The 20,267-nt window shown below is 42.4% G+C and overlaps 1 protein-coding gene across 1 annotated transcript; it reads left to right on the forward strand.

Annotated features, from left to right (window-relative positions):
* The first annotated feature begins 12,956 nt into the window (after positions 1 to 12,956).
* On the forward strand, positions 12,957 to 20,220 carry LOC102295423 (E3 SUMO-protein ligase CBX4). The gene is made up of 5 exons (XM_005919174.3): positions 12,957 to 13,298; positions 13,498 to 13,541; positions 14,073 to 14,138; positions 16,002 to 16,068; positions 17,549 to 20,220. Exons 1-5 carry the CDS (start codon positions 13,230 to 13,232, stop codon positions 19,022 to 19,024), a joined length of 1,722 nt encoding a protein of 573 aa, XP_005919236.1. The 5' UTR covers positions 12,957 to 13,229; the 3' UTR covers positions 19,025 to 20,220.
* The last annotated feature ends 47 nt before the right edge of the window (positions 20,221 to 20,267 follow it).

The following is a 20,267-nucleotide window of genomic DNA, read 5'->3' on the forward strand; positions in this document are numbered from 1 at the left end:
GTGTGTGTGTGTGTGTCCCAGTCCCTTCTGTTCCAAGATGACTGACTCTGCATGATGAAGTTTCCATCCTGCACCATTTGCATGTGTAATGAATAAAAACAAAAATGTTCATCTATATAGGAAATGTGAAATAAAGTATCTGAGCTCATAAAATTCTGCAGTAACAAAATAGCAGGCCGACGATGCAGCAGCTGTGCTATACTTTACTGAAGTTGCTTTAAATGGACGGCTCCAAAGCCAGGATGTCTGAGTTTATTTTATTTTATTATGCTGGTGCCTCAACTCATGTCTCTTCTTCACCTCCTGTGATGGGAGAGGATGCAAGAAGAGGACACAAGGAGAGGAATCAGGGATGATTCCTCAGGGATGAGTGAGAGGAGTGGTGTCTGCAACATCACTCTGATTTTTAGATTTAGATTTTGACTGTGTGCTAAATAAATCAATGGAACTTAACATAATTTTGCTCAGATGATTTATGGGCAGACTGAATCAACAGAGAGTCAAGTCTGCCTTATTTCAAAAAGAAGAAATATTGTATACTACACAGTAGCTTGCTGCTTTTCCTCAGTACTCTCTGAGTATTGACAAAAATCAATCATAGAATCAAGATGTTGTGAACAACAAAATAAATTGTAATTTTTGCTGTAAAATTTGAGAGACACATTTTATAATACAAACTCACAAACCAATCAATATGTATGAAATAACATAAAAATAGTAATTTTCATTTAATACAGCGTCTTATTATTAATCCAAGTAGGACATCTTGTAATGGCCTGAATTGAATATTCATACCCAGCTCTCTACTTTCCCTTTTTTCTCTACAAATAATCAAAAATACCATTTCATTTCCCCCCAGCCAGCCCCAGGTCATGTGCTGATGATGAGATGGAAAACACAGCATGTCGTTAAGCTGCCAGCTAATCAGTGTTAGCTAGTAATCCTCCCCCTTTCCATCTACCACACGGGCCCCTTCTCTCCCTCCACCTCTGCTTCTTCTGCTGCTGCGCTGCTGCTGTAGTCTGCCTGCGAGATGGATGGCACAGCCCTAATCACCCCCTGCAGTGCACTGTCAGCGTGGCTGCGGGCCGCTCTTAACATTTACACCACATGATCACACACGCACACGCAATAAACACAAGCCAATAAGTGAGAAAATCTACCCTCCTCCTCCTCTTTTCTCATCCTGCAGGTACCGGCTCCCTCACCCTCCACTCTCCCCTCCCCTCTGCCTCTGCCCAGGGCCCACCACGCACCAACACTTCTCTCACTGTCACCTTGGATGGATTCAGTGAGATGTGGTTATGTCCTGAGGGCTGAGATAGATAGTCCTCCTCCTCCTTCTTCTCCTCCTCTTCCACTGCCTCCTCACACTGCGCCTTCCTGCGGTTATCTCCAAGCTGGAGCCTCATCAGCCTGCACAGTAGCTCTGGCTTCCAGCTGTCTCACCAGCAGCTCCAACAGGGGAAGAGGCTGCCAGAGGAGCTGGGAGGGAGGCCGCTCCTATATCAGCATCCTCTCATGTGGCCGGCTTCAAGGTTCCTCTTAGGCAAGCTTTCAGTCTTTCAGACTCATCTTGAGGCACACACATGGAAACACAGCCTCAGTGGTTGGCATGAATTTTAAGAGTCTCAGAAGTGCAGATTTTAGCCCAGTTTTTATGATTTTAAAACAAGCTTTGGTTTGATAGTGTCTGTGTCATAGCTATTATGTGGTCAAATAATAATTCATAATAATTAAATAAATCTAGTGCAACGAAAATTGAATGTGTCCATAAACATCACGAGGAAATATCGTGTGGATGTGGAAATTCTTTCTAATTGAGAACCAGATGTTCTTTCTGCATTCATACGGGAACAAATCAATCAGATATAGACAGAAGTTCCTCAGATAATAATGATCTGTGTTCATCAGATTTCTAAAAGAAACACGTCCAGTTTGAAGTCTTATTCAAGAACACATGATGTCCATTTTGTACATTTTGTTCCCTCAGCTTCTCAGATCCACTCTTCACTCATTGTGTCTGGTTTCATAACACCAAGATGGCAAAAATGCTCAGCTCAGATGCTTCAGGACAGGACCTCACTAACAAGGGTGTGAAATCACAGTGGCTATTAAATCTTTAAAAAGAAAACAACAAAAAACAAACTTTGCTCTTAAAGTACATTTGACATAAAAAAAAAATAAATTATTTTCTCATGCAAAGGCACAATTTGGTCTCCTTTACACTCTCACACCACCGTCATAATACTTACAGATTCACTGATACATAGAAGTTTGATAGAGATCTGAGGAAAGAGATCAAGATCTTTTTTTGTTTTGTTAATTTCCTCACGCCACTTTTGAAGAATGTTTGGGAGATAGCATGACTTGATATGCTTTTTTATGCTAATAAAGCAAACAGGCATCTGGGAATGTTATTTTCCTGAAAGGGTGTAACTGTTTTGCAACATTTTTGTAGATGGTACCTGTTGAGAGTAACAGCCACATGTCAGATACCAAGGTTCTCAAGAACTCTACTGTCTCTGGCAGTCTCGATGTAGTCTCTTTCCCAGGTAAACGGTGCACAAAATCCACTTCTTCTATTGCTCCACGGTCCAGTTCTGATTCTCACATGCGAACTTCATCCACCTCTAAAACTCACCACAACATCTGCAGCTCTGCAGCCTCTGTATGCAAGAAGCTGCAATGCTGTGTGTTTTCTGGCATCGCTCTTCTGTGGAACTGGACAGTCGTCACTCCCGGCATTCATCTGTGAGCCTTGGGCAGCCATGCCTCTGTTGCCAGTTCACTGGTTATCCTTTAATAGATATAATGAACACTGGGAAAATCCCACCACAAGATATTTTCAAGGATGCGCTCATCCCGATTAGCAAACTATCAATACATTGGTCCTTGTCGTTAACTTCATCTGGTTTTAATGCGGTGGCTGACTGGCCACAAGAATCCTTTTTCATCTATTTCTGTTCAAATCTCTGACCTGGGTTATCCAGCTCCTCTTTGGATTGCTCCTCACCAACCAGGTCTCCTATTGCCTGGTTTGCTGAGTTTTTTTCCTGACTAGAGACATTTCTTGAAGGGGTTTTGAAAGAATCTTTCTTGCAAACAAACTTTTCAAACCATTATCCTTTTGACTTCCAGAGCTTTCAGAGATTGTGAAGTTACAGCAGTTTTTATACCTTCTAGAAGTCTTTTCTGTTGAGCTCCTCAAGTCTGTTCACTTTATACTACAGTCTGTCATCGATCTTCTGCAGGCGTGCAGCTCCAGTCTTCTCCGTTATGGCCTCCAACCTGCCATTCTCCCTCTCTGGGAGAAGAAAGGCCTTCAGGGAGATTAACTTTATTTTTCCTCCTTACTTTTCTGACAGTTTCTTAAACTCTGCAACTGTTTCTGGTTCAAAGACAAAGGTCATTTTCCTGAAAGTTGCACATTTGTTTGTCTCTCTCACCTCTCGTAGCGTTTACGTCGTGCCTCCAACTTTGAAACTTTGAAAGCCTGAAGAGCTTTTTCTGACGAGAATTCCTTACTTTTGCTGTTCAGCGTTTATGTCCTCCATAGTTTTTCAACACTCCTGATCAGAAATATTCACATTATAAATAACTTAAAAGGTGAACCTAAAACAATAAAAGATCCTGAGAATTTAATTTGATGTTTGTTCGTATTAACTATTTCAGTGCGTTAGATTATATTTTCTCAGTAATTAGTTCTTAGTTCCGAATTTGTTAAAAAAATGTCAGCAGCTAAGAAGGAAACAAAAATGAATTAAATGAAGTATAATTGTGAAAAAAACATGTACACATCGTAATGCAATTAAACCCATGATTGGTCCATTTTGGCTCACTACCCACTTAGGGGTGGGGATAGGTTAGATCTCATCTGGCCTGAGAGCACCTTAAAGCATCGGTCCTCAACCTTTTTTGCACCACGGATCAGTTTAATGTCCAACAATATTTTCACAGACCGGCCTTAAGGTGTCGAAGATAAATACAACAAAATAAAAAGATACGACCAAGACAATAACTGTGGTGTTTTGTAAATATAATAATAAACGCAAATTCACTGTGTAATTGTGTAATTTTGTTAGCAGCGTCCTCCTGAAATGCGCCAACAACATTGAGAGTAACATCCTCCTCTCTGCCCCTTAATGCTCTCTGGTCGCTATGGTAACGTGTAAATATTTCTTTAAAAATAAGACACACAACTACAACACGGCAAAGATCCAGGGAAACCGAGTTAACGATAAAAACCCTGAAAACCATAAATTTCACACCCGAGCCTCAACTCTCGTGGCCCGGTACCAAACGACTCACGGGAACTCGGGAGAAGAGTTCACCAGACAGAAGATTTCGATTTACCAAAAAGGTTAAAATACCATTTAAAAAACAAAAACAAAAAAAGAGTTAAACCTAACACTACAGGTTGATAGCAACGATAAAAGGCAGCACTCATGCCTTCCACAATGGAAAAAGCGAATTAAATGTTATTATTCATTGACAATACCTGAGAACTACCAGTAAAACAAGACAATCCACTGGTATGAGAGACAATGAAAACTGATATTTCTAGTTTTTATAGAGTTTCACTCAAGCGTGACGTTCACTTTGAGGCTATAAATTAGTCAGCGTCTTGTTATGGCATGCATTAGCTGTGTTTTGTTTGGCACTTCACTGTAGCTTCCTCATATGCTTTTATTTTCCCAGGATGCCTGCCAGGCCAGTCCAGCAAATTCCCTGCCCCATTCTGACTAAGCACATGTGTGTTTGTATTAAACATGCCCACGTCTGCTCCTCTCATGACCTGCTGACCAGATCATCAAATGAAACCATGTGTCCACTACAAGGCCAGGCTCCAGATGATTGCACTCAGCTGCTGTCCCCGTCCCTCCTCCAGCCTCCCCGCCAACTACACACATGTCGGCTCCATCGCTCCCTGCCAAATACATAATTATCCCGCTTTCCATTGGCATCAGCGGCATCAGGTGGAAGTGTGAAAGACAAAGAACCAGCAGGATGCCACTACACATCTCCTAGGAGGCAGTTTAACAGTTCAACTTGCTCTTATTTTTTTTGGCAGCTTCTTCCTTTCATTTGTTTTACGAGGACATACGGAGGTACACTGGAGCTGATTAGTCATAAACTGCACACTGAAGTCAATATTCGCATTTATGGACTTTTGAGTGAGTCAGGCAGGATGGAAGATGAACTCTGGACTGACTGGAAAATTTAAAGATTTGATAAAAAAGTTTCGGGCCCATGTGATGTTTGCGGGAGGCTCAGCTCACGTCACTATCTGCGCAACATCCATTATGTACACTTTGCTGCTGTGAGTCACTCGGCACAGTGGTCACTGCTCATGACTGGTACCTGCCTTTGACGCACAAACACACACATCTTTATCAATTACATGTCTAGATGGGAGGCTGAGTCACTGCGATGCCGGAGCACATCTTTCCTGCTTCCACTCTAAAATGCACAGGAGAGGCTCACAGCTTGCGTAGTGGGCAGGTTGCCGCTGCTGACGTAAGCATGAGGTCTCTTTAGAAAGCCTGAGCAAAGCCTCTCAAGAGACTCATTTAACCCCTGAGTCACGCTCACCTATTAGCTTCCACATCATTACAATCCAGATAAAAATAACTTGCATATCGGGACGGAGTCTTGAGTCTCTAATTACATGCCAGTGATTTATGCACGAGGCTCGATTTCTGCATCTCTGAATCCTTTTGAATTATGCTCAGAAGAAGAGACAACACGTGCGACTCCATGAATCTCGTCGAATTGACTCTGTCGCCTCAGCAGGTTAAAAACATTTGTCACACGCTAACACGCGCTGGGAAATCAGATTCTTTAGAAGAGGCTCTCAGGATTTCATTTCGCTTTCATACAGTAACTCCCACAGAGACAAATCTCTGAAGACAGGCGTTTATGACAGGGTTGCGGTTTCTCTCCATCTATAAAATCACCGCACATCAATAAGTGGCTTTGACGCTCTTTATTAGAGTTTTTCCACTTTATTCTAGAAGAAAATAAAGTACTTTTTTACTGGGTTACATTTCTTTAAAAGCTATAATTAATTTTCATTTTAAAGGGACAGTTCACTCCAAAATCAAACGGTCATGTTTTTTCTCTCGCCTTGAGTGCTGCTTATCAATTTAGGTAGTTTGGTTTGCACACTTCTGGAAATATCCACTGCAGAGTTGTCTCCCTCCTCTTGAATATCATGGATCTGACTGACACTCACTTTTTGGTGCTCAAAACTTTAAAACGAGCAGTGGTTTCTGGCACAACTTCAGCTACTTCTAAGGTGCATATTAGATGAGTACAAAGTCTGAAGAGGATAAGGTTCCAGCAAAACAATAAAGAGCAACTTTATTGTTTGACCAACATATTTTAGTCCAAAGAGCATCTGCCTTCCGTGGCTTTAATCCCGCAGAGGCATTAAGGACCACCTCATTTCTTATTTCTGCGCCAAATGATGTTTTGCAGTAACTGTCTGAATATATGAGAAAATAAGAGATGTTACATTTTCTTAAGCCACCTTCTTTGCACAAGGATAATCCAGAATCCAACTCTGCTTGGAACAGTGTTCTCAACAAATACTCCTTTGCATCATACAACACCTCAGTGAAATCAGAGATGTCTGAAAAGACAAATTTCTGAAAGATGAAAATGATTATGAGAAGGACTACACCTCTCCAGCTAACACACAACCGGCATACAGTTTAGTTTAAAAACTCAAAGCACCAGTGCCTCTTTCTAGAAATCATCCTCCTGTATCCAGCTATTTTCTCCAAACTACACCCTACCAAGTGTATCATGCTGCAGAAGGAAGGGTCCATGCACACATCTGGAGACACTTGTGCAAAAAACAATGCTCAAGAACACCCACTCTCTGGACTTCTGGTTTCATGGCAGGCGCTCGTGAGATGAATGAATGGGGCCATATGAGGCTAAAGGGTTCATTTTCAAAGGGGAAAAAAATAATAAATATAGCTCTACTTCTAGTTTTGAAGGGTTCAGTAAAATCTCTTTCTGTGAGCATTACAGATACCATGAGCTACTTTTTATGGCATGAAGTGAGCAGCAGCATGCTGATAGTACTCAGCTTCACCAACACGTTTAAGCTTGTGCTGCGATTTAGCTGCACTTCTAATGTCTCCTTTAGTAATCATTTGTAAGTGGGGCTCATCAAGAGAGCAGGTCAGTGTCAGCATGTATTACCTGAATGCCGGTATTTTATTTGCAAAGTCATCATCACTGTAAAAAAAACAAGAAAAAACAAACCAGAGTTGTTGTTTTATATTATTTCAGATTTATCCTCAATACTGCTTTTGTCAAGGTTTAGCTGCCTTCAGTGAGGACTACCTGGGCCTGGGTTCCTGCTTGTAAAAACTGCTGTTTTACAATACAATACAACTTTATTTATATAGCACATTTAAAACCGAAGGTACACCAAAGTGCTTCACAACAAGGTTAAAACATAAGATATAAGATAAAAGGCTATAACATAGTACAACCCCCCCCCCAAAAAAAACGTACAGTCAAAATAAGAAATAAGTTTTTTACTTTTTTTTTCTTCATTTTTTAGTTGTGATTTCTGGGTAAAAACACGGCAGCTGGAATTTCCAAATCTACTTCTGGCACCCGGTCACCACTGGGCGAGAGCCATTTAGAGCTATTAGAAGGCAGACATGTCTACACCCGATATCTCCAAAACTGGGCAACTCACACTAAAATGACCAAGGTGAATAAAGAAACTCCAGGGGAAATATATGTAAGTCTGATTTTTTTGGGCTAAACTGGCCCTTTAACCTTTAGATGATTAAAAAAAAAAGACATGATGGGTTATTAAAATAAAACATTAAACCAACAATTTTCTGGTTGGGCTCCCCAGAGTTTATACCAGTTCCACTAAACATTCCTGTCTCCTCTAAACTTCTTAGATGATTTCATTTCATGAAATCCAAAGCAGTAAAATATATTAATTAATTACTTCAGACTCAAACATCAAACACCTGAGTCGCTTAATGAATTAAAACTGTCAGACACGTGTCGAGTGATTTAAAATACTACAAAGTTAATGTGCCATATTTACAAAGTTATACATCAAACCAAATGTGAAAGTCTCCTTGAAGAAATCTTTGTTAACATATTGTGCGCGCTATATTTATTAGGGATAGAACCATCAGTGTGTCCATTCACGTTAAAACATTATGAATCATGCTTTCTTTGTCTCACTCCCACCAGCCGTCGCTGCCTACCAAAGACGGTAGAACATGTCACGAGCGCAGGCTGACAATGGCATTAAAACCTGTCTGTAGTGCAGCGCTGACTCACTCATTTGATCTGTGTGGTGAGAAAAAAGAAGCTGCGGTGAATCCCAGCTGAAAAGGAAATGCGCAGTGAAATAGAGAGATGACACTCTGGGCTGTTTGGCTGTGGGCAACAACAAAACTGCAGCAGATTGTACCAATAATGCAGATTTCATTATACTCAACGTGTGTTGGTTTAAACGGTTTGGTTTCAGGTAACAGTTTAAAAAACAGAAGTATTTTTAAACTTTGTGAAAATCTGCATAATTCAAAAGTCTGGAATCATTTGGTGAATGAAGTCTATCATCCTTTCTTTTTCTATAGCCAGTCTCAGCAGAGAGTCTGACGTCTGCTGCTTTTCTCTTACATTAAAGAAAGCTTTCAATTGATTAAATAATTGTAAAGCTTTTAGTTCCAAGGCAGCACTTTTCTTTATGTGCTTAATATGTACTTAAAGGATGTCAGCCGTGGTGGTTGGCTGACCTTTCACCAGAAAATATTTTGATTTAAGATTACTAAATGCCTCTGAGGTTAAGGTCAGACGACTTATTTATGGAAACTCCAGAAAACCTGAATCTCCCCTCCAAGTTCTTTCTTCAGAAGTCAAACAAACAGTAGTCGATTTGAAACTACACATCTGGATCTCAGCTTTCCTTTCACTGCCGTTAATCAAATCTTTTCTTCTGGACTTTGACGTCACCTCATCCCTCCATCTCCTGTTTTTCCTCTGCTGTTATTGGATCTGCAGCACTGCGCTGTGATGCAGGCAGAGCGTCATGTCTTCCTACGTGGAAATGTCATCTTAATCAGATGTTCCCACTCAGAGAAAGAGCGTCATCAAATGCTGGGGATTGGAGGATTTTTGTAAATGAATATGAGCTTTCGTGTCCACCTGCCGATTCACCTGCTGAATACTTCAAACTTACATTGGTTTCATATAAATCATGCATGTAAAACACTTATGTGATGCATGAGGAAGAATTTTCTCTTTTTTTTTCTTTGTTTTTCACTTCTTGTAACAGTAATGTCACTTCTTCCCCTCCACTCACCCTGTCACTAATGAATCCAGTCATTATTTTACTTCAACCCCCCTCCACCGTGTGACACAAAGACTTGCAATCATGCGCTTTAGTTTTTAGCAGAGGGGAAGTACTCCTTCTAACTCATAAAAACAAGCAGATTTACTTAAAGTTTGCATCTATTAAGACTGAACAAGCAGCTCATTACAGGTGGAGAAGAGTGAAGGGTTGGGGAGGAGTGGGTTTAAACGTTCTCCTTTCAAAACTAAACTTCAAAATGAGCTAATTTCTCTGTAATTTCCTGTGGATTTCTCCTGTTAGTGCGCTCCCTTCATCCTGTCCTCTCACAAGCACTGATTTCATAGATCTGACTGGCACATGCACGTCGGGCTTTTCCATCTAAAGGACTTTCCTGTCCACACACATACGAAGGAAGACAGAAACGTTTTTCTTTCTTTTCTTTCTTTTTTTTAAATGGGAATGTGGCAGAAACTTCCAACATATCCCTGCAGCATCCTGATGCATTTATTAGATTTTTTTTTAAACAGAAAGTTGGCATGAGGATGAATTTAGAAGGAGATCGAGACAAAAGCGAATCCAATCACGCGAGACCAGTTTGTTCTCTCTCTGCGTCACTTTTTTTTTCTCAGGTAGTTTTAAAATAAAACGGAGCCCGGGCTGTGGGAGGAATTAACGCCGAAATATTAAATAAACTGCGCTCGTGCAGCTGGAGAGAAACGGGCTTATTTGCGCTAAACTGCCGACGACTGCGCTGGTTTTCGTTCCTGCCGTTGGCGAATTTTAAAAGCGCAAATGCAGCCGCGCGGTGCTGCTCAGGTAAAGTTTCCGAGATACCGTTAATAACCAACACGCACGTGCGCCATCACATTACACCCACCCCTGGAGCACGTGCCCATGTTCCCAAAACACGAGACAAAAAAAAACGAAAAGAAAAAAATATGTAGTATATCAACACTTGGCGCCAGCAGCCTTTTTTGCTCGAAGACAAATATGATACCTAGATACGATATTTGATCTTCAGCAGGTTTTGACATCATCAGGTTTGAAGTGCAGACAGGTGACACGTGCACGGCCGCGCGGACGCTTGGTAGAAGCTCTCTGGCGAGCACGTTATGGCACTGGCACCTTCACCTTCACCCCCAGATTCTAATTTGCGACCTCGGCTCTTCTGCTCATCCTTAATTCAGGAGTGACGCAGATGAATTAGCAGACCGCACGAGCGGCGCTGTACGTGTGCGCGCGCCGAAGCTGCTGTGCAGCCCAGCACAGAGGGGCCGACTTGATGAGTATTGAATGTTTTGTACATATGAAAAGCTTTTTTGGGGGAAAACAGAGAAGTGCGAGTGCGCTGCGTTCGTTCGTTTCAGGCGATATTTCACTGCCGATTTGCGCCCATTGCCTTATAAGGAAAGACCGCCATGCCTGCCTGCAATAGGCCCAGCGCAGCAGCCTGCGGGAACTCTACACTTTAACCCTTTCGCTGCTGAATTTTATTTAGTCCTGCCGTCTGAAACAATGCGGCCGGGGCTGCAGTGACATTTTTACGCTTTTGTTTTCGAATAGATGTTTATGAAATGACTTCCTCCCTCAGATTCGGATTAAATGTAAAGAATAACAGTGAACAGAGAGCTGCGTGTGCCAACAGCGGGAAAGAACAGCACATGTTATTTGTAACCTCCCTCTGTGTCCGTCTAATTATATCAAAATCCTCAACCTTCCCTCAGGTGTAAATAAGCGCAACCATTTCTAGCACAAACCGTCGGCTTTGGTGCTGCAGGTCCGTGTGCCCCCTCAGCTTCAGGCCCGAGCTGGTTCAGGCTGTCCACAGGCTGTCCGTGCCAATAATGGAACCGGCTGGTGCCTGTCTTGTCGGGGCTCAGTCAGAAATAACCCCTCCGGAGTTAAAACTGAGGGCTAGAGTAAGAGGATGACCTACATCGGCTGCCACTCAACCAGGAGCTATCTTCTAACAACGCGAAAATCCACCAGAAAATCCCCGCGACACGCTGCCATGCGAAATGTCATCTCTTTGTGTGACCTTGACTCAGGGAAGATATGGAAATCTATTCATTGTAATGCGCATTGCAGCGTAGGGGCTCTGTTCGCAATTTAACTTTACACAGGGTCACGATTCATGCCGCATTATCCACACTACAGGGCTTCGGATGGGAATGTGTTTTTCCCGTTTCACTGGCATTTGCCGTAATAGAGAAGGCCTTGTTATGGTGGCGGTGATAAATCAATGTCAGACGGGCTCTGGCCTTGACTTTGGTTGGGCCTGTTGTGTATTTTCAGGTGGATGGTTTCCATTTTGAGGCATACAATCTTAGGTTAACCACGTCATCGTGTGGCCCTCATAAAACATATTTAGGATAGCGCTTTAGGTGCTATTAAGTGCGAAGGCGCAAAGATAAGAAAAAATATCTCGTATAAACTCGGACTGTTGATGTGCTGTGACTGCAAATACAACATTAATTGCAAGGCCTTGCTCAGATGCTGAATTCAGGCTGGTGAGCAGCACATTCGGGCCATCACGTTTCAGGATAAAACACTCACCATTCATAGCAGTCTCTTCCAGTTAGATCTGGCTTCGCGTTCAGCGACAACGGAGGGAGGTGAGGCGTTCAGGCTCTTGTTTTGGCTCGTAACCTTTACTACCCCAGTCACGTTGTGTAGTGCACTTGTTTTTCTGATAGGCGTGTCACCCTCACGTTAGTTCTTTAGTCACAAACAGTCTAATTTGATCTCACGTGGGCCAATAAAAGGGTGGGATAATAATCCACTTTTGTTTCAGTATAAGGAGACTATTGCTCACAAACAGATAATAATCAGGCTACATTTTAAAGATAAGTGGAATGTCAACAATGCGTCTTCTGACAGGTGTATCACAAAGGTTCTGCAAGAACGCGAAACCTTCATACATAAAGTTATATATGTATTTAAATAATCACATAATCACAGCATTTCACTATTCGTGTTTCCAGCAGTTTATCAAAATATAAGAAAAAAAACGTTGTAATTATATAAATGTTTGGTTTTTTTTATTTAGAAAGCAAATCAAAGATGGTAAAGACATCACTGTATTTCTCTCACTTGGATGTAAAGCCATCCTATATGGTAGTTTGTACCGTATCTGTTCCCCAGAGCCACATATTGAACACCCTTGCTTTAGGTAGAAAGTTTATTATTATCTGTCAAGGTGATTTTCCGCCCAAACAAACAGAAGAGCAGGTGATTTCACACACTGGCATCTCCCCACAGTCAGACATGGAGGACTTAATGATATTAGAACTTCCTACCAACAGGCCGGAGGGGTACAAGCTTAGACACTGTCATGTAGGCAAAATTAGTGTCATATTTTTGTTTTTCTACAGGAAAAAAGTAAACGCCATTCATGTCTGGTTGGTGTTAATATCCTGGCACAATAAACTAGCCCACAACAAAATTTCAGCTACCAGTTTTTGCCTTGGTTTTCATCCCTCGCCAAATTTCTCAAAGACATCCTCTACATCAGCCACTTACAGCTTTTTTCATGTTGTTTACGCGCCGTTGAAGTCGTGATTACACTTTTTACGACAGTCTCCGAATGCAGCACGGGAACAACCCCCGCCCCCAATAACCTCCCCCTCATGTAACGTCACACCAACGGCTATTTGCATGAAGTGTTTTCTGGCTGCAGCTCGAGCTCGGCTGCAGAGCGAGGTCCTCTGAGGGGGAAAGCGAGGGAAGCGGTGCAGTGAAAATAGGAGGAGGGGGGAGTCTTGTGTTTCACATCAGAGGAGCAGCGAGGAAAAACGGGCTGAAAGCAAGGATAAGGTGTCCGATAACAAAAGCAGAGAGGGGGGGGAAAGCAGAAGAGCGGCTTCTCTTGTATCGGAAAATGGAGCTACCCGCCGCGGGAGAGCACGTCTTTGCGGTGGAGAGCATCGAGAAGAAGCGCAGCAGAAAGGTTTGTCACAAGAGCACCGAAGGACATTTTTGCACACATGCACTTGGAAAGGAGGCTGATTTTTCTTTTTCACTTCTGCTTTCAGCGGAGCATATGTTGTTTTATTATTACTATTCTTGTTATTCGATATTTTAAGATGACTGTGCAGCGCGGAGTAAAGTAACGTTACGCTCATTATCCCGTTTCTCCTCCTTCACAGGGACGGGTTGAGTATTTGGTCAAGTGGCGTGGATGGTCTCCAAGGTGAGTGCACTTGATAACAGAAATACACTCAACGAGGACGCCACATCCAAAACAGAAAGTGTGCGCAAGTGTAAATGCCTGCATTTTTCTGTGCGTGGGCGCGCGTACGGGGGGTTGCGCGTTCTTGCTCTGGGCGCTCGGCGCGTTTATTGGCCCCGATGATGGATGTGGTTTTCCAATGTATGCAATCCCCAGTGTGCCAATTAGAGGAAGACATGTCTATAATTGAACACTATGTTTAAGAAATGCCACGTATCGAGATTTGTGTGGAGGCCGGACCGTTGTTTCCTCCCCCTATTACCGTGCGTAAAAGTTACCCATGATTTATTACACGTGTGTCCACAGGGAGGACAAGCGTCTCAGCATGTTGTTTACATGCACGCCCACAATTATGACTCTAGGGAGATTTTATAAGTAATAGATTGAATTAGGTCCTGTCACCTGGGTATCTTCAGCCAGTGCCTGTTATGGTGAGCCGTTTTTGACTGGCCAGCGTGCACTCACTGCTCTCTGTCTCTCCTCTGTGGACAGATACAACACATGGGAACCAGAGGAGAACATCCTGGACCCAAGACTACTTGATGCGTTTCAAGACAGGTACGTTTTTAGTTTGATAAAGAAGCTTCACCGGTGCACAAGCTGCTGAAAAACATGATAGAACAGGTTTTAATCCACTGTATCTTACATTTCCAGTTTTTGTCACAGCACATAAAATATCTGTCACCCATCCCCAGAGAGTAAAGCAGGTTCGCCTGTAAGTTTTAGAAGTGTAGAGAGTTTGGTTAACAGAAAAGCCTTAATGTTTGTCTTTAGATTAAACCCTGTGTCATCAGAGTTGGATCAGGGTTAAGCTCAGGTTAGGGTTATCAGATCAAACTGAACCACTTTGTTGCGCATCTACTTTTTGTTACCTGATAGTTATTTGAGTGTCGGCATCATGTTATCCTGCTAAAGTGCTACCTGCTGTCCTGCCATCCACTCACCAGATGACCAGTGTCATTTTCCACAGCATGACTGTATAAGTGAATGATGATTGTTCAAAGGTTGTTTGATCCCTTTACTTTTCTGTAGGTTAGACTTTTTTCCCCTGGATTTTCTGATGTGCACCACTTTTAAAAACACAAATACAGAGGACACGAGACACATATCACCAGCTTTCAGAGATGAATAACACTTAGTATTCAACTAAAAGATCTCCATTAAAAATCAATGAAGTCTAGTACTAGGATCAGTCCACATCTACGAGACAGAGTTATGATGTCACTTTATACTTCTTTAGTTGTATAGGTGTACTGCTTATTTAAAGTATCTGCATCTTTCACATTGTTTAAATTGCTTATGGATTTGCATTTATACAGTTTCTAGTGCTATAAATCCAGCTGGCCTGCACACATGTTAAAGTCAGACTTTCTGATGGCACATAAAAGCCTCAGCAGACAAATGTGAAAATAATGTTCGTCGCATTCTGCACATTACATCATCGTGCATGGTAGAGTTTAAATATCTGTCTGAAGGAACATGAAGCAAAGTGTATTTTGGAGTCGAGGGGAAGTTTACATTATGGTTCACATCTTTAAGTAATCGGCTCATGATGTGATGACGGTGCAAAAGCAAAGCAAGATTGAAGGAACTACATAGTATCTTAGTAAACGTATATATCAGAAAAATTCAAATATTACCCTTTAGCGTTGGCTACCTTGGTGACTTTAGCTGTTTGGCTAAATACTAAATACTCTCCTGAGTGGCTGACCAGGCTGCTCCGTGTGAAGGGCAGTGTAATTGAATTTCCTAAATGCATGCTGTGTTAAACTGTCACTGGCTTCTCTCTCAGTCTCCTTCAGCTTTTGCCTACAGCAACCTTTCAGGCGCAGGTCACACGTTAAAGCAAAACATCGACTTCACTCTACGGCTGTTTTCGCAATTATCTCTCGCTTGCTCCAAAGAGGAGGGATTTTATTGAAACTAATTGCGTGCCTCTCGGGGGAGCCAAATCGTCTGAATGCCAGGCTATGAAAATACACTGAGTCGTCATTGTAATTAGATGTGAGGGGGGGAGGGTGGGGGAGGAATCTGACATCACTCCTGTCTGCGGTATTGAATTACTGTCTTGGAGGGACTTGGATGGAGACTGAGGAAAGTCAGAGAGGGGTTGGCCCTTATCTTCCTCCGTGGATAGAGTTTGTTTACTGGATTATGAGTGTTAGTATAAACTGACTGTTTAGCTTTTGCAGCAGCTGAGGATAAATGTACATTTGATCCTGTTTAAACAAAGGCGAGGACAGGTAAATATATGATGAGCAAATAACAATGTATGCTCACCTTACATCAGGAAGTGTAACACATGCTCAGCGTTTTCTAATAGAGCATGAGGAGGACACCCATGACGTCGTGTTGCCATGCAACTGCAACTCATCTCTGTGTCATGGTTCACTGATTGGCTGGTCTATTCCTCTCCCGCAGGGAACGTCAAGAGCAGATGATGGGGTATCGCAAGAGAGGACCCAAGCCAAAACATCTTCTGGTCCAGGTAAGAAAAAAAATATATAACAAGGAAACAGGACTTCAGTTTTTCTGTTTTTTATTAACCAGAACACCAGAAAGGCAGCAGCTCAAATAGCATTGTTTACACACAGCGCATTCACACACTGAAATATACTTCAAAACATGATTCTAAATGCTAATCTTGATTATCAGTAATGATGAATGATGCTTAAGTTTCATTTTTATTTGTACCTCTCTCTCTAAGGTCGGGAAATTTCAGAAAATATTAAAGAACATGTGAAATATGTCACGTTTCATCATGTGAAAATGATGAAACATGTCATGAAAGTTGTGATACTAAAAAAAAAAAAATAACGTTTTCGTCTCTAACATGGCTAAAGCTTTTGGTACCATTAAAGCCTACATTCCCCAAAATGCAACTCAAAGCTCCTTTTGTTAGACCCCGCCTGTTAAACGTTTGGGCTTCACACTCAAATTTTTTGGCTTTCAAGTTGTGATTATGAAAGCCATGCTAGATGAAGATGTTCCAAATAAATATGTGGTTAATATGTTTTTCTATTTTGTTTTTGTTCTTGTTGTTATTTATACATGAATAAAAGCATCTTTGTATAATATGCATAATTTAATGTCTGTAAGCCACTTCACATTATTTTTTTAACGTGAAACTCGTGGGACACAGCAGATTAATATTGGCCACAGACATCTGTAAATGTATTTGGGTATCAGTCAAGTTGTTACAGATATTTGGCTGATATATCAGTATTCCCTATTTTAAACTGAGATGACCCATCATGGTTTACTCCACAGGGTTTTGTTTTACCTGTATGATGAGATAACAAAGCTTCATTTGTAAAAATTTAGGTGTTGGCTCACTTACGGAGTGAAAATTTGAATGAGCGAGGGACGTTATCTTCATTAAATTCTATAGGAATCTGTCTCCTGACCTAACAGTTGCAGTTAGGTGACTGCGATTGTACATTTAATGCATCAATCACTGGCCCAAAGGGCTAAGGGATCCCCTCGGAGGCATGTTTTTGTTCCTCTCAGGAGGGTGTTGGTGGTAACACATGGGATAAAGTCAATGCCGGGACACAAAGCAGCCAATGACATTCCTCCAAGCTGAGGTCACAGCCACGGGAGACACTTTGAAATGTCACTGTGATGGCCGGGCTGGTGGCTCAGAGAGCTGCAAGGGATCTGTAGGAGGGCTGTGTCAACATGGACTCAAGGCCTCTGAAATAAACCTTGTGCTCGTTTGGAGCCCCGTCACACATTCCAAGCACAGTGTCTTCATTGCAGCTCGTGGGCCCCATGAAAGCCTTTTTTTTTGTACCCAAGGAAAGACACGTGTATAGAAACTGGAGACTCTTAATCATTAATCAAATTCCCAGCTCAAAGGGATGCTCTTTATTTTAAATGCTCATTAAAACAACACAGATCATTTGATTCTTTATCGATGGGGCTTGGGCGTTTTTAATAATGCTGATTACTGTGTTTGCTCGCAGGTGCCTTCCTTTGCCAGGAGGTCCAGTATCCTGGCTGACCTACAAGAGGCGTCCCTGGATGAGGACAGCTGTCAGAACGCCAGTCCCATCCAGATGCTTCGTCCGCAGCCCCAGCATTACCAGCTGAACAGTAAGAAGCACCACCAGTACCAGCCGCTGTGCAGGGAGCGTGAGGCTGAGCAGCAGGCTAACGGCAAGAAGTTTTACTATCAGCTTAACAGCAAGAAGCATCATCACTACCAGCCAGACATCAAGGTGCACGAGCCCATATTTGCTAAACCCAAGATAGACGTCCAAGCTCCTGAGCTGGCTAACAAAGAATATAACCTTCCTCCGGTGCTGCAGCAAAAGTGGGTTCGGGACAAGGACTCGGGCTGTCTGACCAAAGTGAAGGATATCACCATGGAGCTGAAGAAGCTTCCGGCAAACTTCAACGGACACAAAGAGCAAGAGAAGCCAAAACCTAAGGAGGACGCTTTACCACAGCCCAACGGTGTCAGCAGCAGCAAACTAAAGATTGTGAAGAACAAAAACAAGAATGGCCGGATTGTTATTGTCATGAGCAAGTACATGGAAAATGGGATGCAAGCAGCTAAAGTGAAAAACGGCGAGTGTGATGCTGCTGAAAAGCCACCGCAAGGCACCGACAACGGTGCGGAAAAGCACCTGGAAAAGATGAAGCTCGTCAAAAAGCTCGGCCTCATCAATGGATTTGCTAAAAGCCCCGTAGACAAAGCAACAACTCTCAGTTCTGGATTTAATGGAAATTGCCCCAAAGAAAAGGAACCGTCCCTGAAAGCGGAGCTAACTGTGACAGAACAGGATAAACATGTTGAGGTCAGGGGTCAGGGCCAGCTTCCAGAGGATCAGCCTTTGCAATTGACAACCAAACCTAATCTGCTCTCCCGGCCTTTGAACAGGGGAGTCCCCTCATCACAGGACAAAAGAGAAGGCCAAGGTGGGTTTCAAGGGCTAAAGCGACACCTCTCTGACACAGATGGTGAGGAACGTGAGGGTAGTAAAAGGTTTTTGAGCTCCAGGAGCATAAGCGCTCCCAACACAGCATCATCACCTGTCCAAATCATCAACATCGACCAAAATGGACACCACAGTCACCCCGGGCTGCAGGATTGTGGGTATGTGGACCAAGTGGAGCCCATTGACTTGAGTATTGTCAAGTCGAGGCCTAAAGCTCCAGTTCCCACAGCAGCCCAGCCTGAAACGCACACACAGCCCGAGGCGCTAACACACACAGAGGAGGAAAGACAAACAGAGGCTGACACACAAACAGAAACTCAGCTTGAAACACAACAACCTGCAGAAGTGGAGAACGCCGAGTCGCTGTCCGTTTCTAACCACGAACAGAAAAAGGAGGACACATTTCCCTCCTTCAAACCTTTCCTTGGGAATATAGTCATCACGGACATTACCACAAACTGCCTCACCGTTACGTTCAAGGAGTACATAGCAGCGTAACAATCTGGGTACCAGCTGTTCATCTGTATAAATGTACATGACATATATTTGTATTTTTGGATGCTTGAATGTACAAATCGACCCTTGATGTTGTTTTCATTTTGTATATTGGTAGTTCAGATAACAAGAGAAACTTTTTATTTGCATATTTCTTCTTATAAGCTAACGAGAAACTGTCTATTTGCATATTTCTTTCTTATAAGCTCAACCTGTTGTTATTTCTGGAGATTTTATAACATGCAGTATCTTCTTGAAACCTAAACTGCAAAATTAGATCGAGCAAATGAGGGGATGTAATTAAAGATGCACTTACTCGTGTAAATAAATACGCTTCACTTTTCTATGGATGTAACTCGTTTTATACAGTCAACCGTCTACATGTCAGATAATGTCAAACAAATGTAGGCTATATGGAGAATTTTGTTAGGAAGAAAATTATATTGAATCCTGGTAAATTACACTGTGTGTGTGTGTGTGTGTGTGTGTGTGTGTGTGTGTGTGTGTGTGTGTGTGTGTGTGTGTGCGCGCGCGCGCGAACAGATGGACAGATTTAAAGGATGCGTGCTGCTTGGACAGATTATGCCATTAGGCATGCTTAAACAAGCAAATAAAGAAAAATGAAGCGCCTTTTTGTCAATAAATATGATTTGCATTGTTGAAAAGGCTTTTAAATGGAAGATTATTCAAGCTCGATGTTTGCTTCTGTTCTGTTTTTTAAGCCATGCCTCTCTGACGCCGAGCACCAGTCGCCTGTGACTCTGATAATTTATGTTTTGCAGCAGCACACTGACTGAACGTGGCTTCTTTTTCTTTTATTTGAATGACATCAGTCACAAATCTGCTAGTTAAGCTGTCTAATCTTACAGACTAATACCACCAGCTGGGTTCTCTGGATTCAACTTTTCATGTCTCTGTTCTTTGGCACCCTGACGTGTTCAGTGAAGGCAGTGCAGTTATTATGTATGGGATCCCAGAGGCTTGTCTTGACATAGTTTGCAGTGGAGCTGCAATTAGAAGTGTGTAAAAGCACTTTTCATAATCACTTCTGATCCCCTGTGTCTCTTCCTGCCCTGCTGGAGGTGGATTGAGCTGCTCTGTGAGAACCTGGAGCACCGTGTGCTTTTGTGTGCAGAGGAAAAAATAATGGCTTCTTATGATGCATCATAATTTGCAATAATAAAATTGTTTGCAACTGAGTGTGTTTGATGTGTTTATTCTCCATGCTCCTATAGCAAAGGGGGGG

This window comes from Haplochromis burtoni, unplaced genomic scaffold (assembly GCF_018398535.1).
Source record: "Haplochromis burtoni strain Fernald_Lab_line unplaced genomic scaffold, NCSU_Asbu1 Contig_35, whole genome shotgun sequence".
Taxonomy (NCBI): domain Eukaryota; kingdom Metazoa; phylum Chordata; class Actinopteri; order Cichliformes; family Cichlidae; genus Haplochromis; species Haplochromis burtoni.

Excerpts from the sequence above, each read along its gene's own strand:
- LOC102295423 (XM_005919174.3), top strand. The coding sequence starts at position 13,230 with ATGGAGCTACCCGCCGCGGGAGAGCACGTCTTTGCGGTGGAGAGCATC. Across the intron at positions 13,299-13,497 it reads AGAAGAAGCGCAGCAGAAAG|GGACGGGTTGAGTATTTGGT; the intron begins GTTTGTCACAAG and ends CCTCCTTCACAG. Across the intron at positions 13,542-14,072 it reads TGGCGTGGATGGTCTCCAAG|ATACAACACATGGGAACCAG; the intron begins GTGAGTGCACTT and ends CTCTGTGGACAG.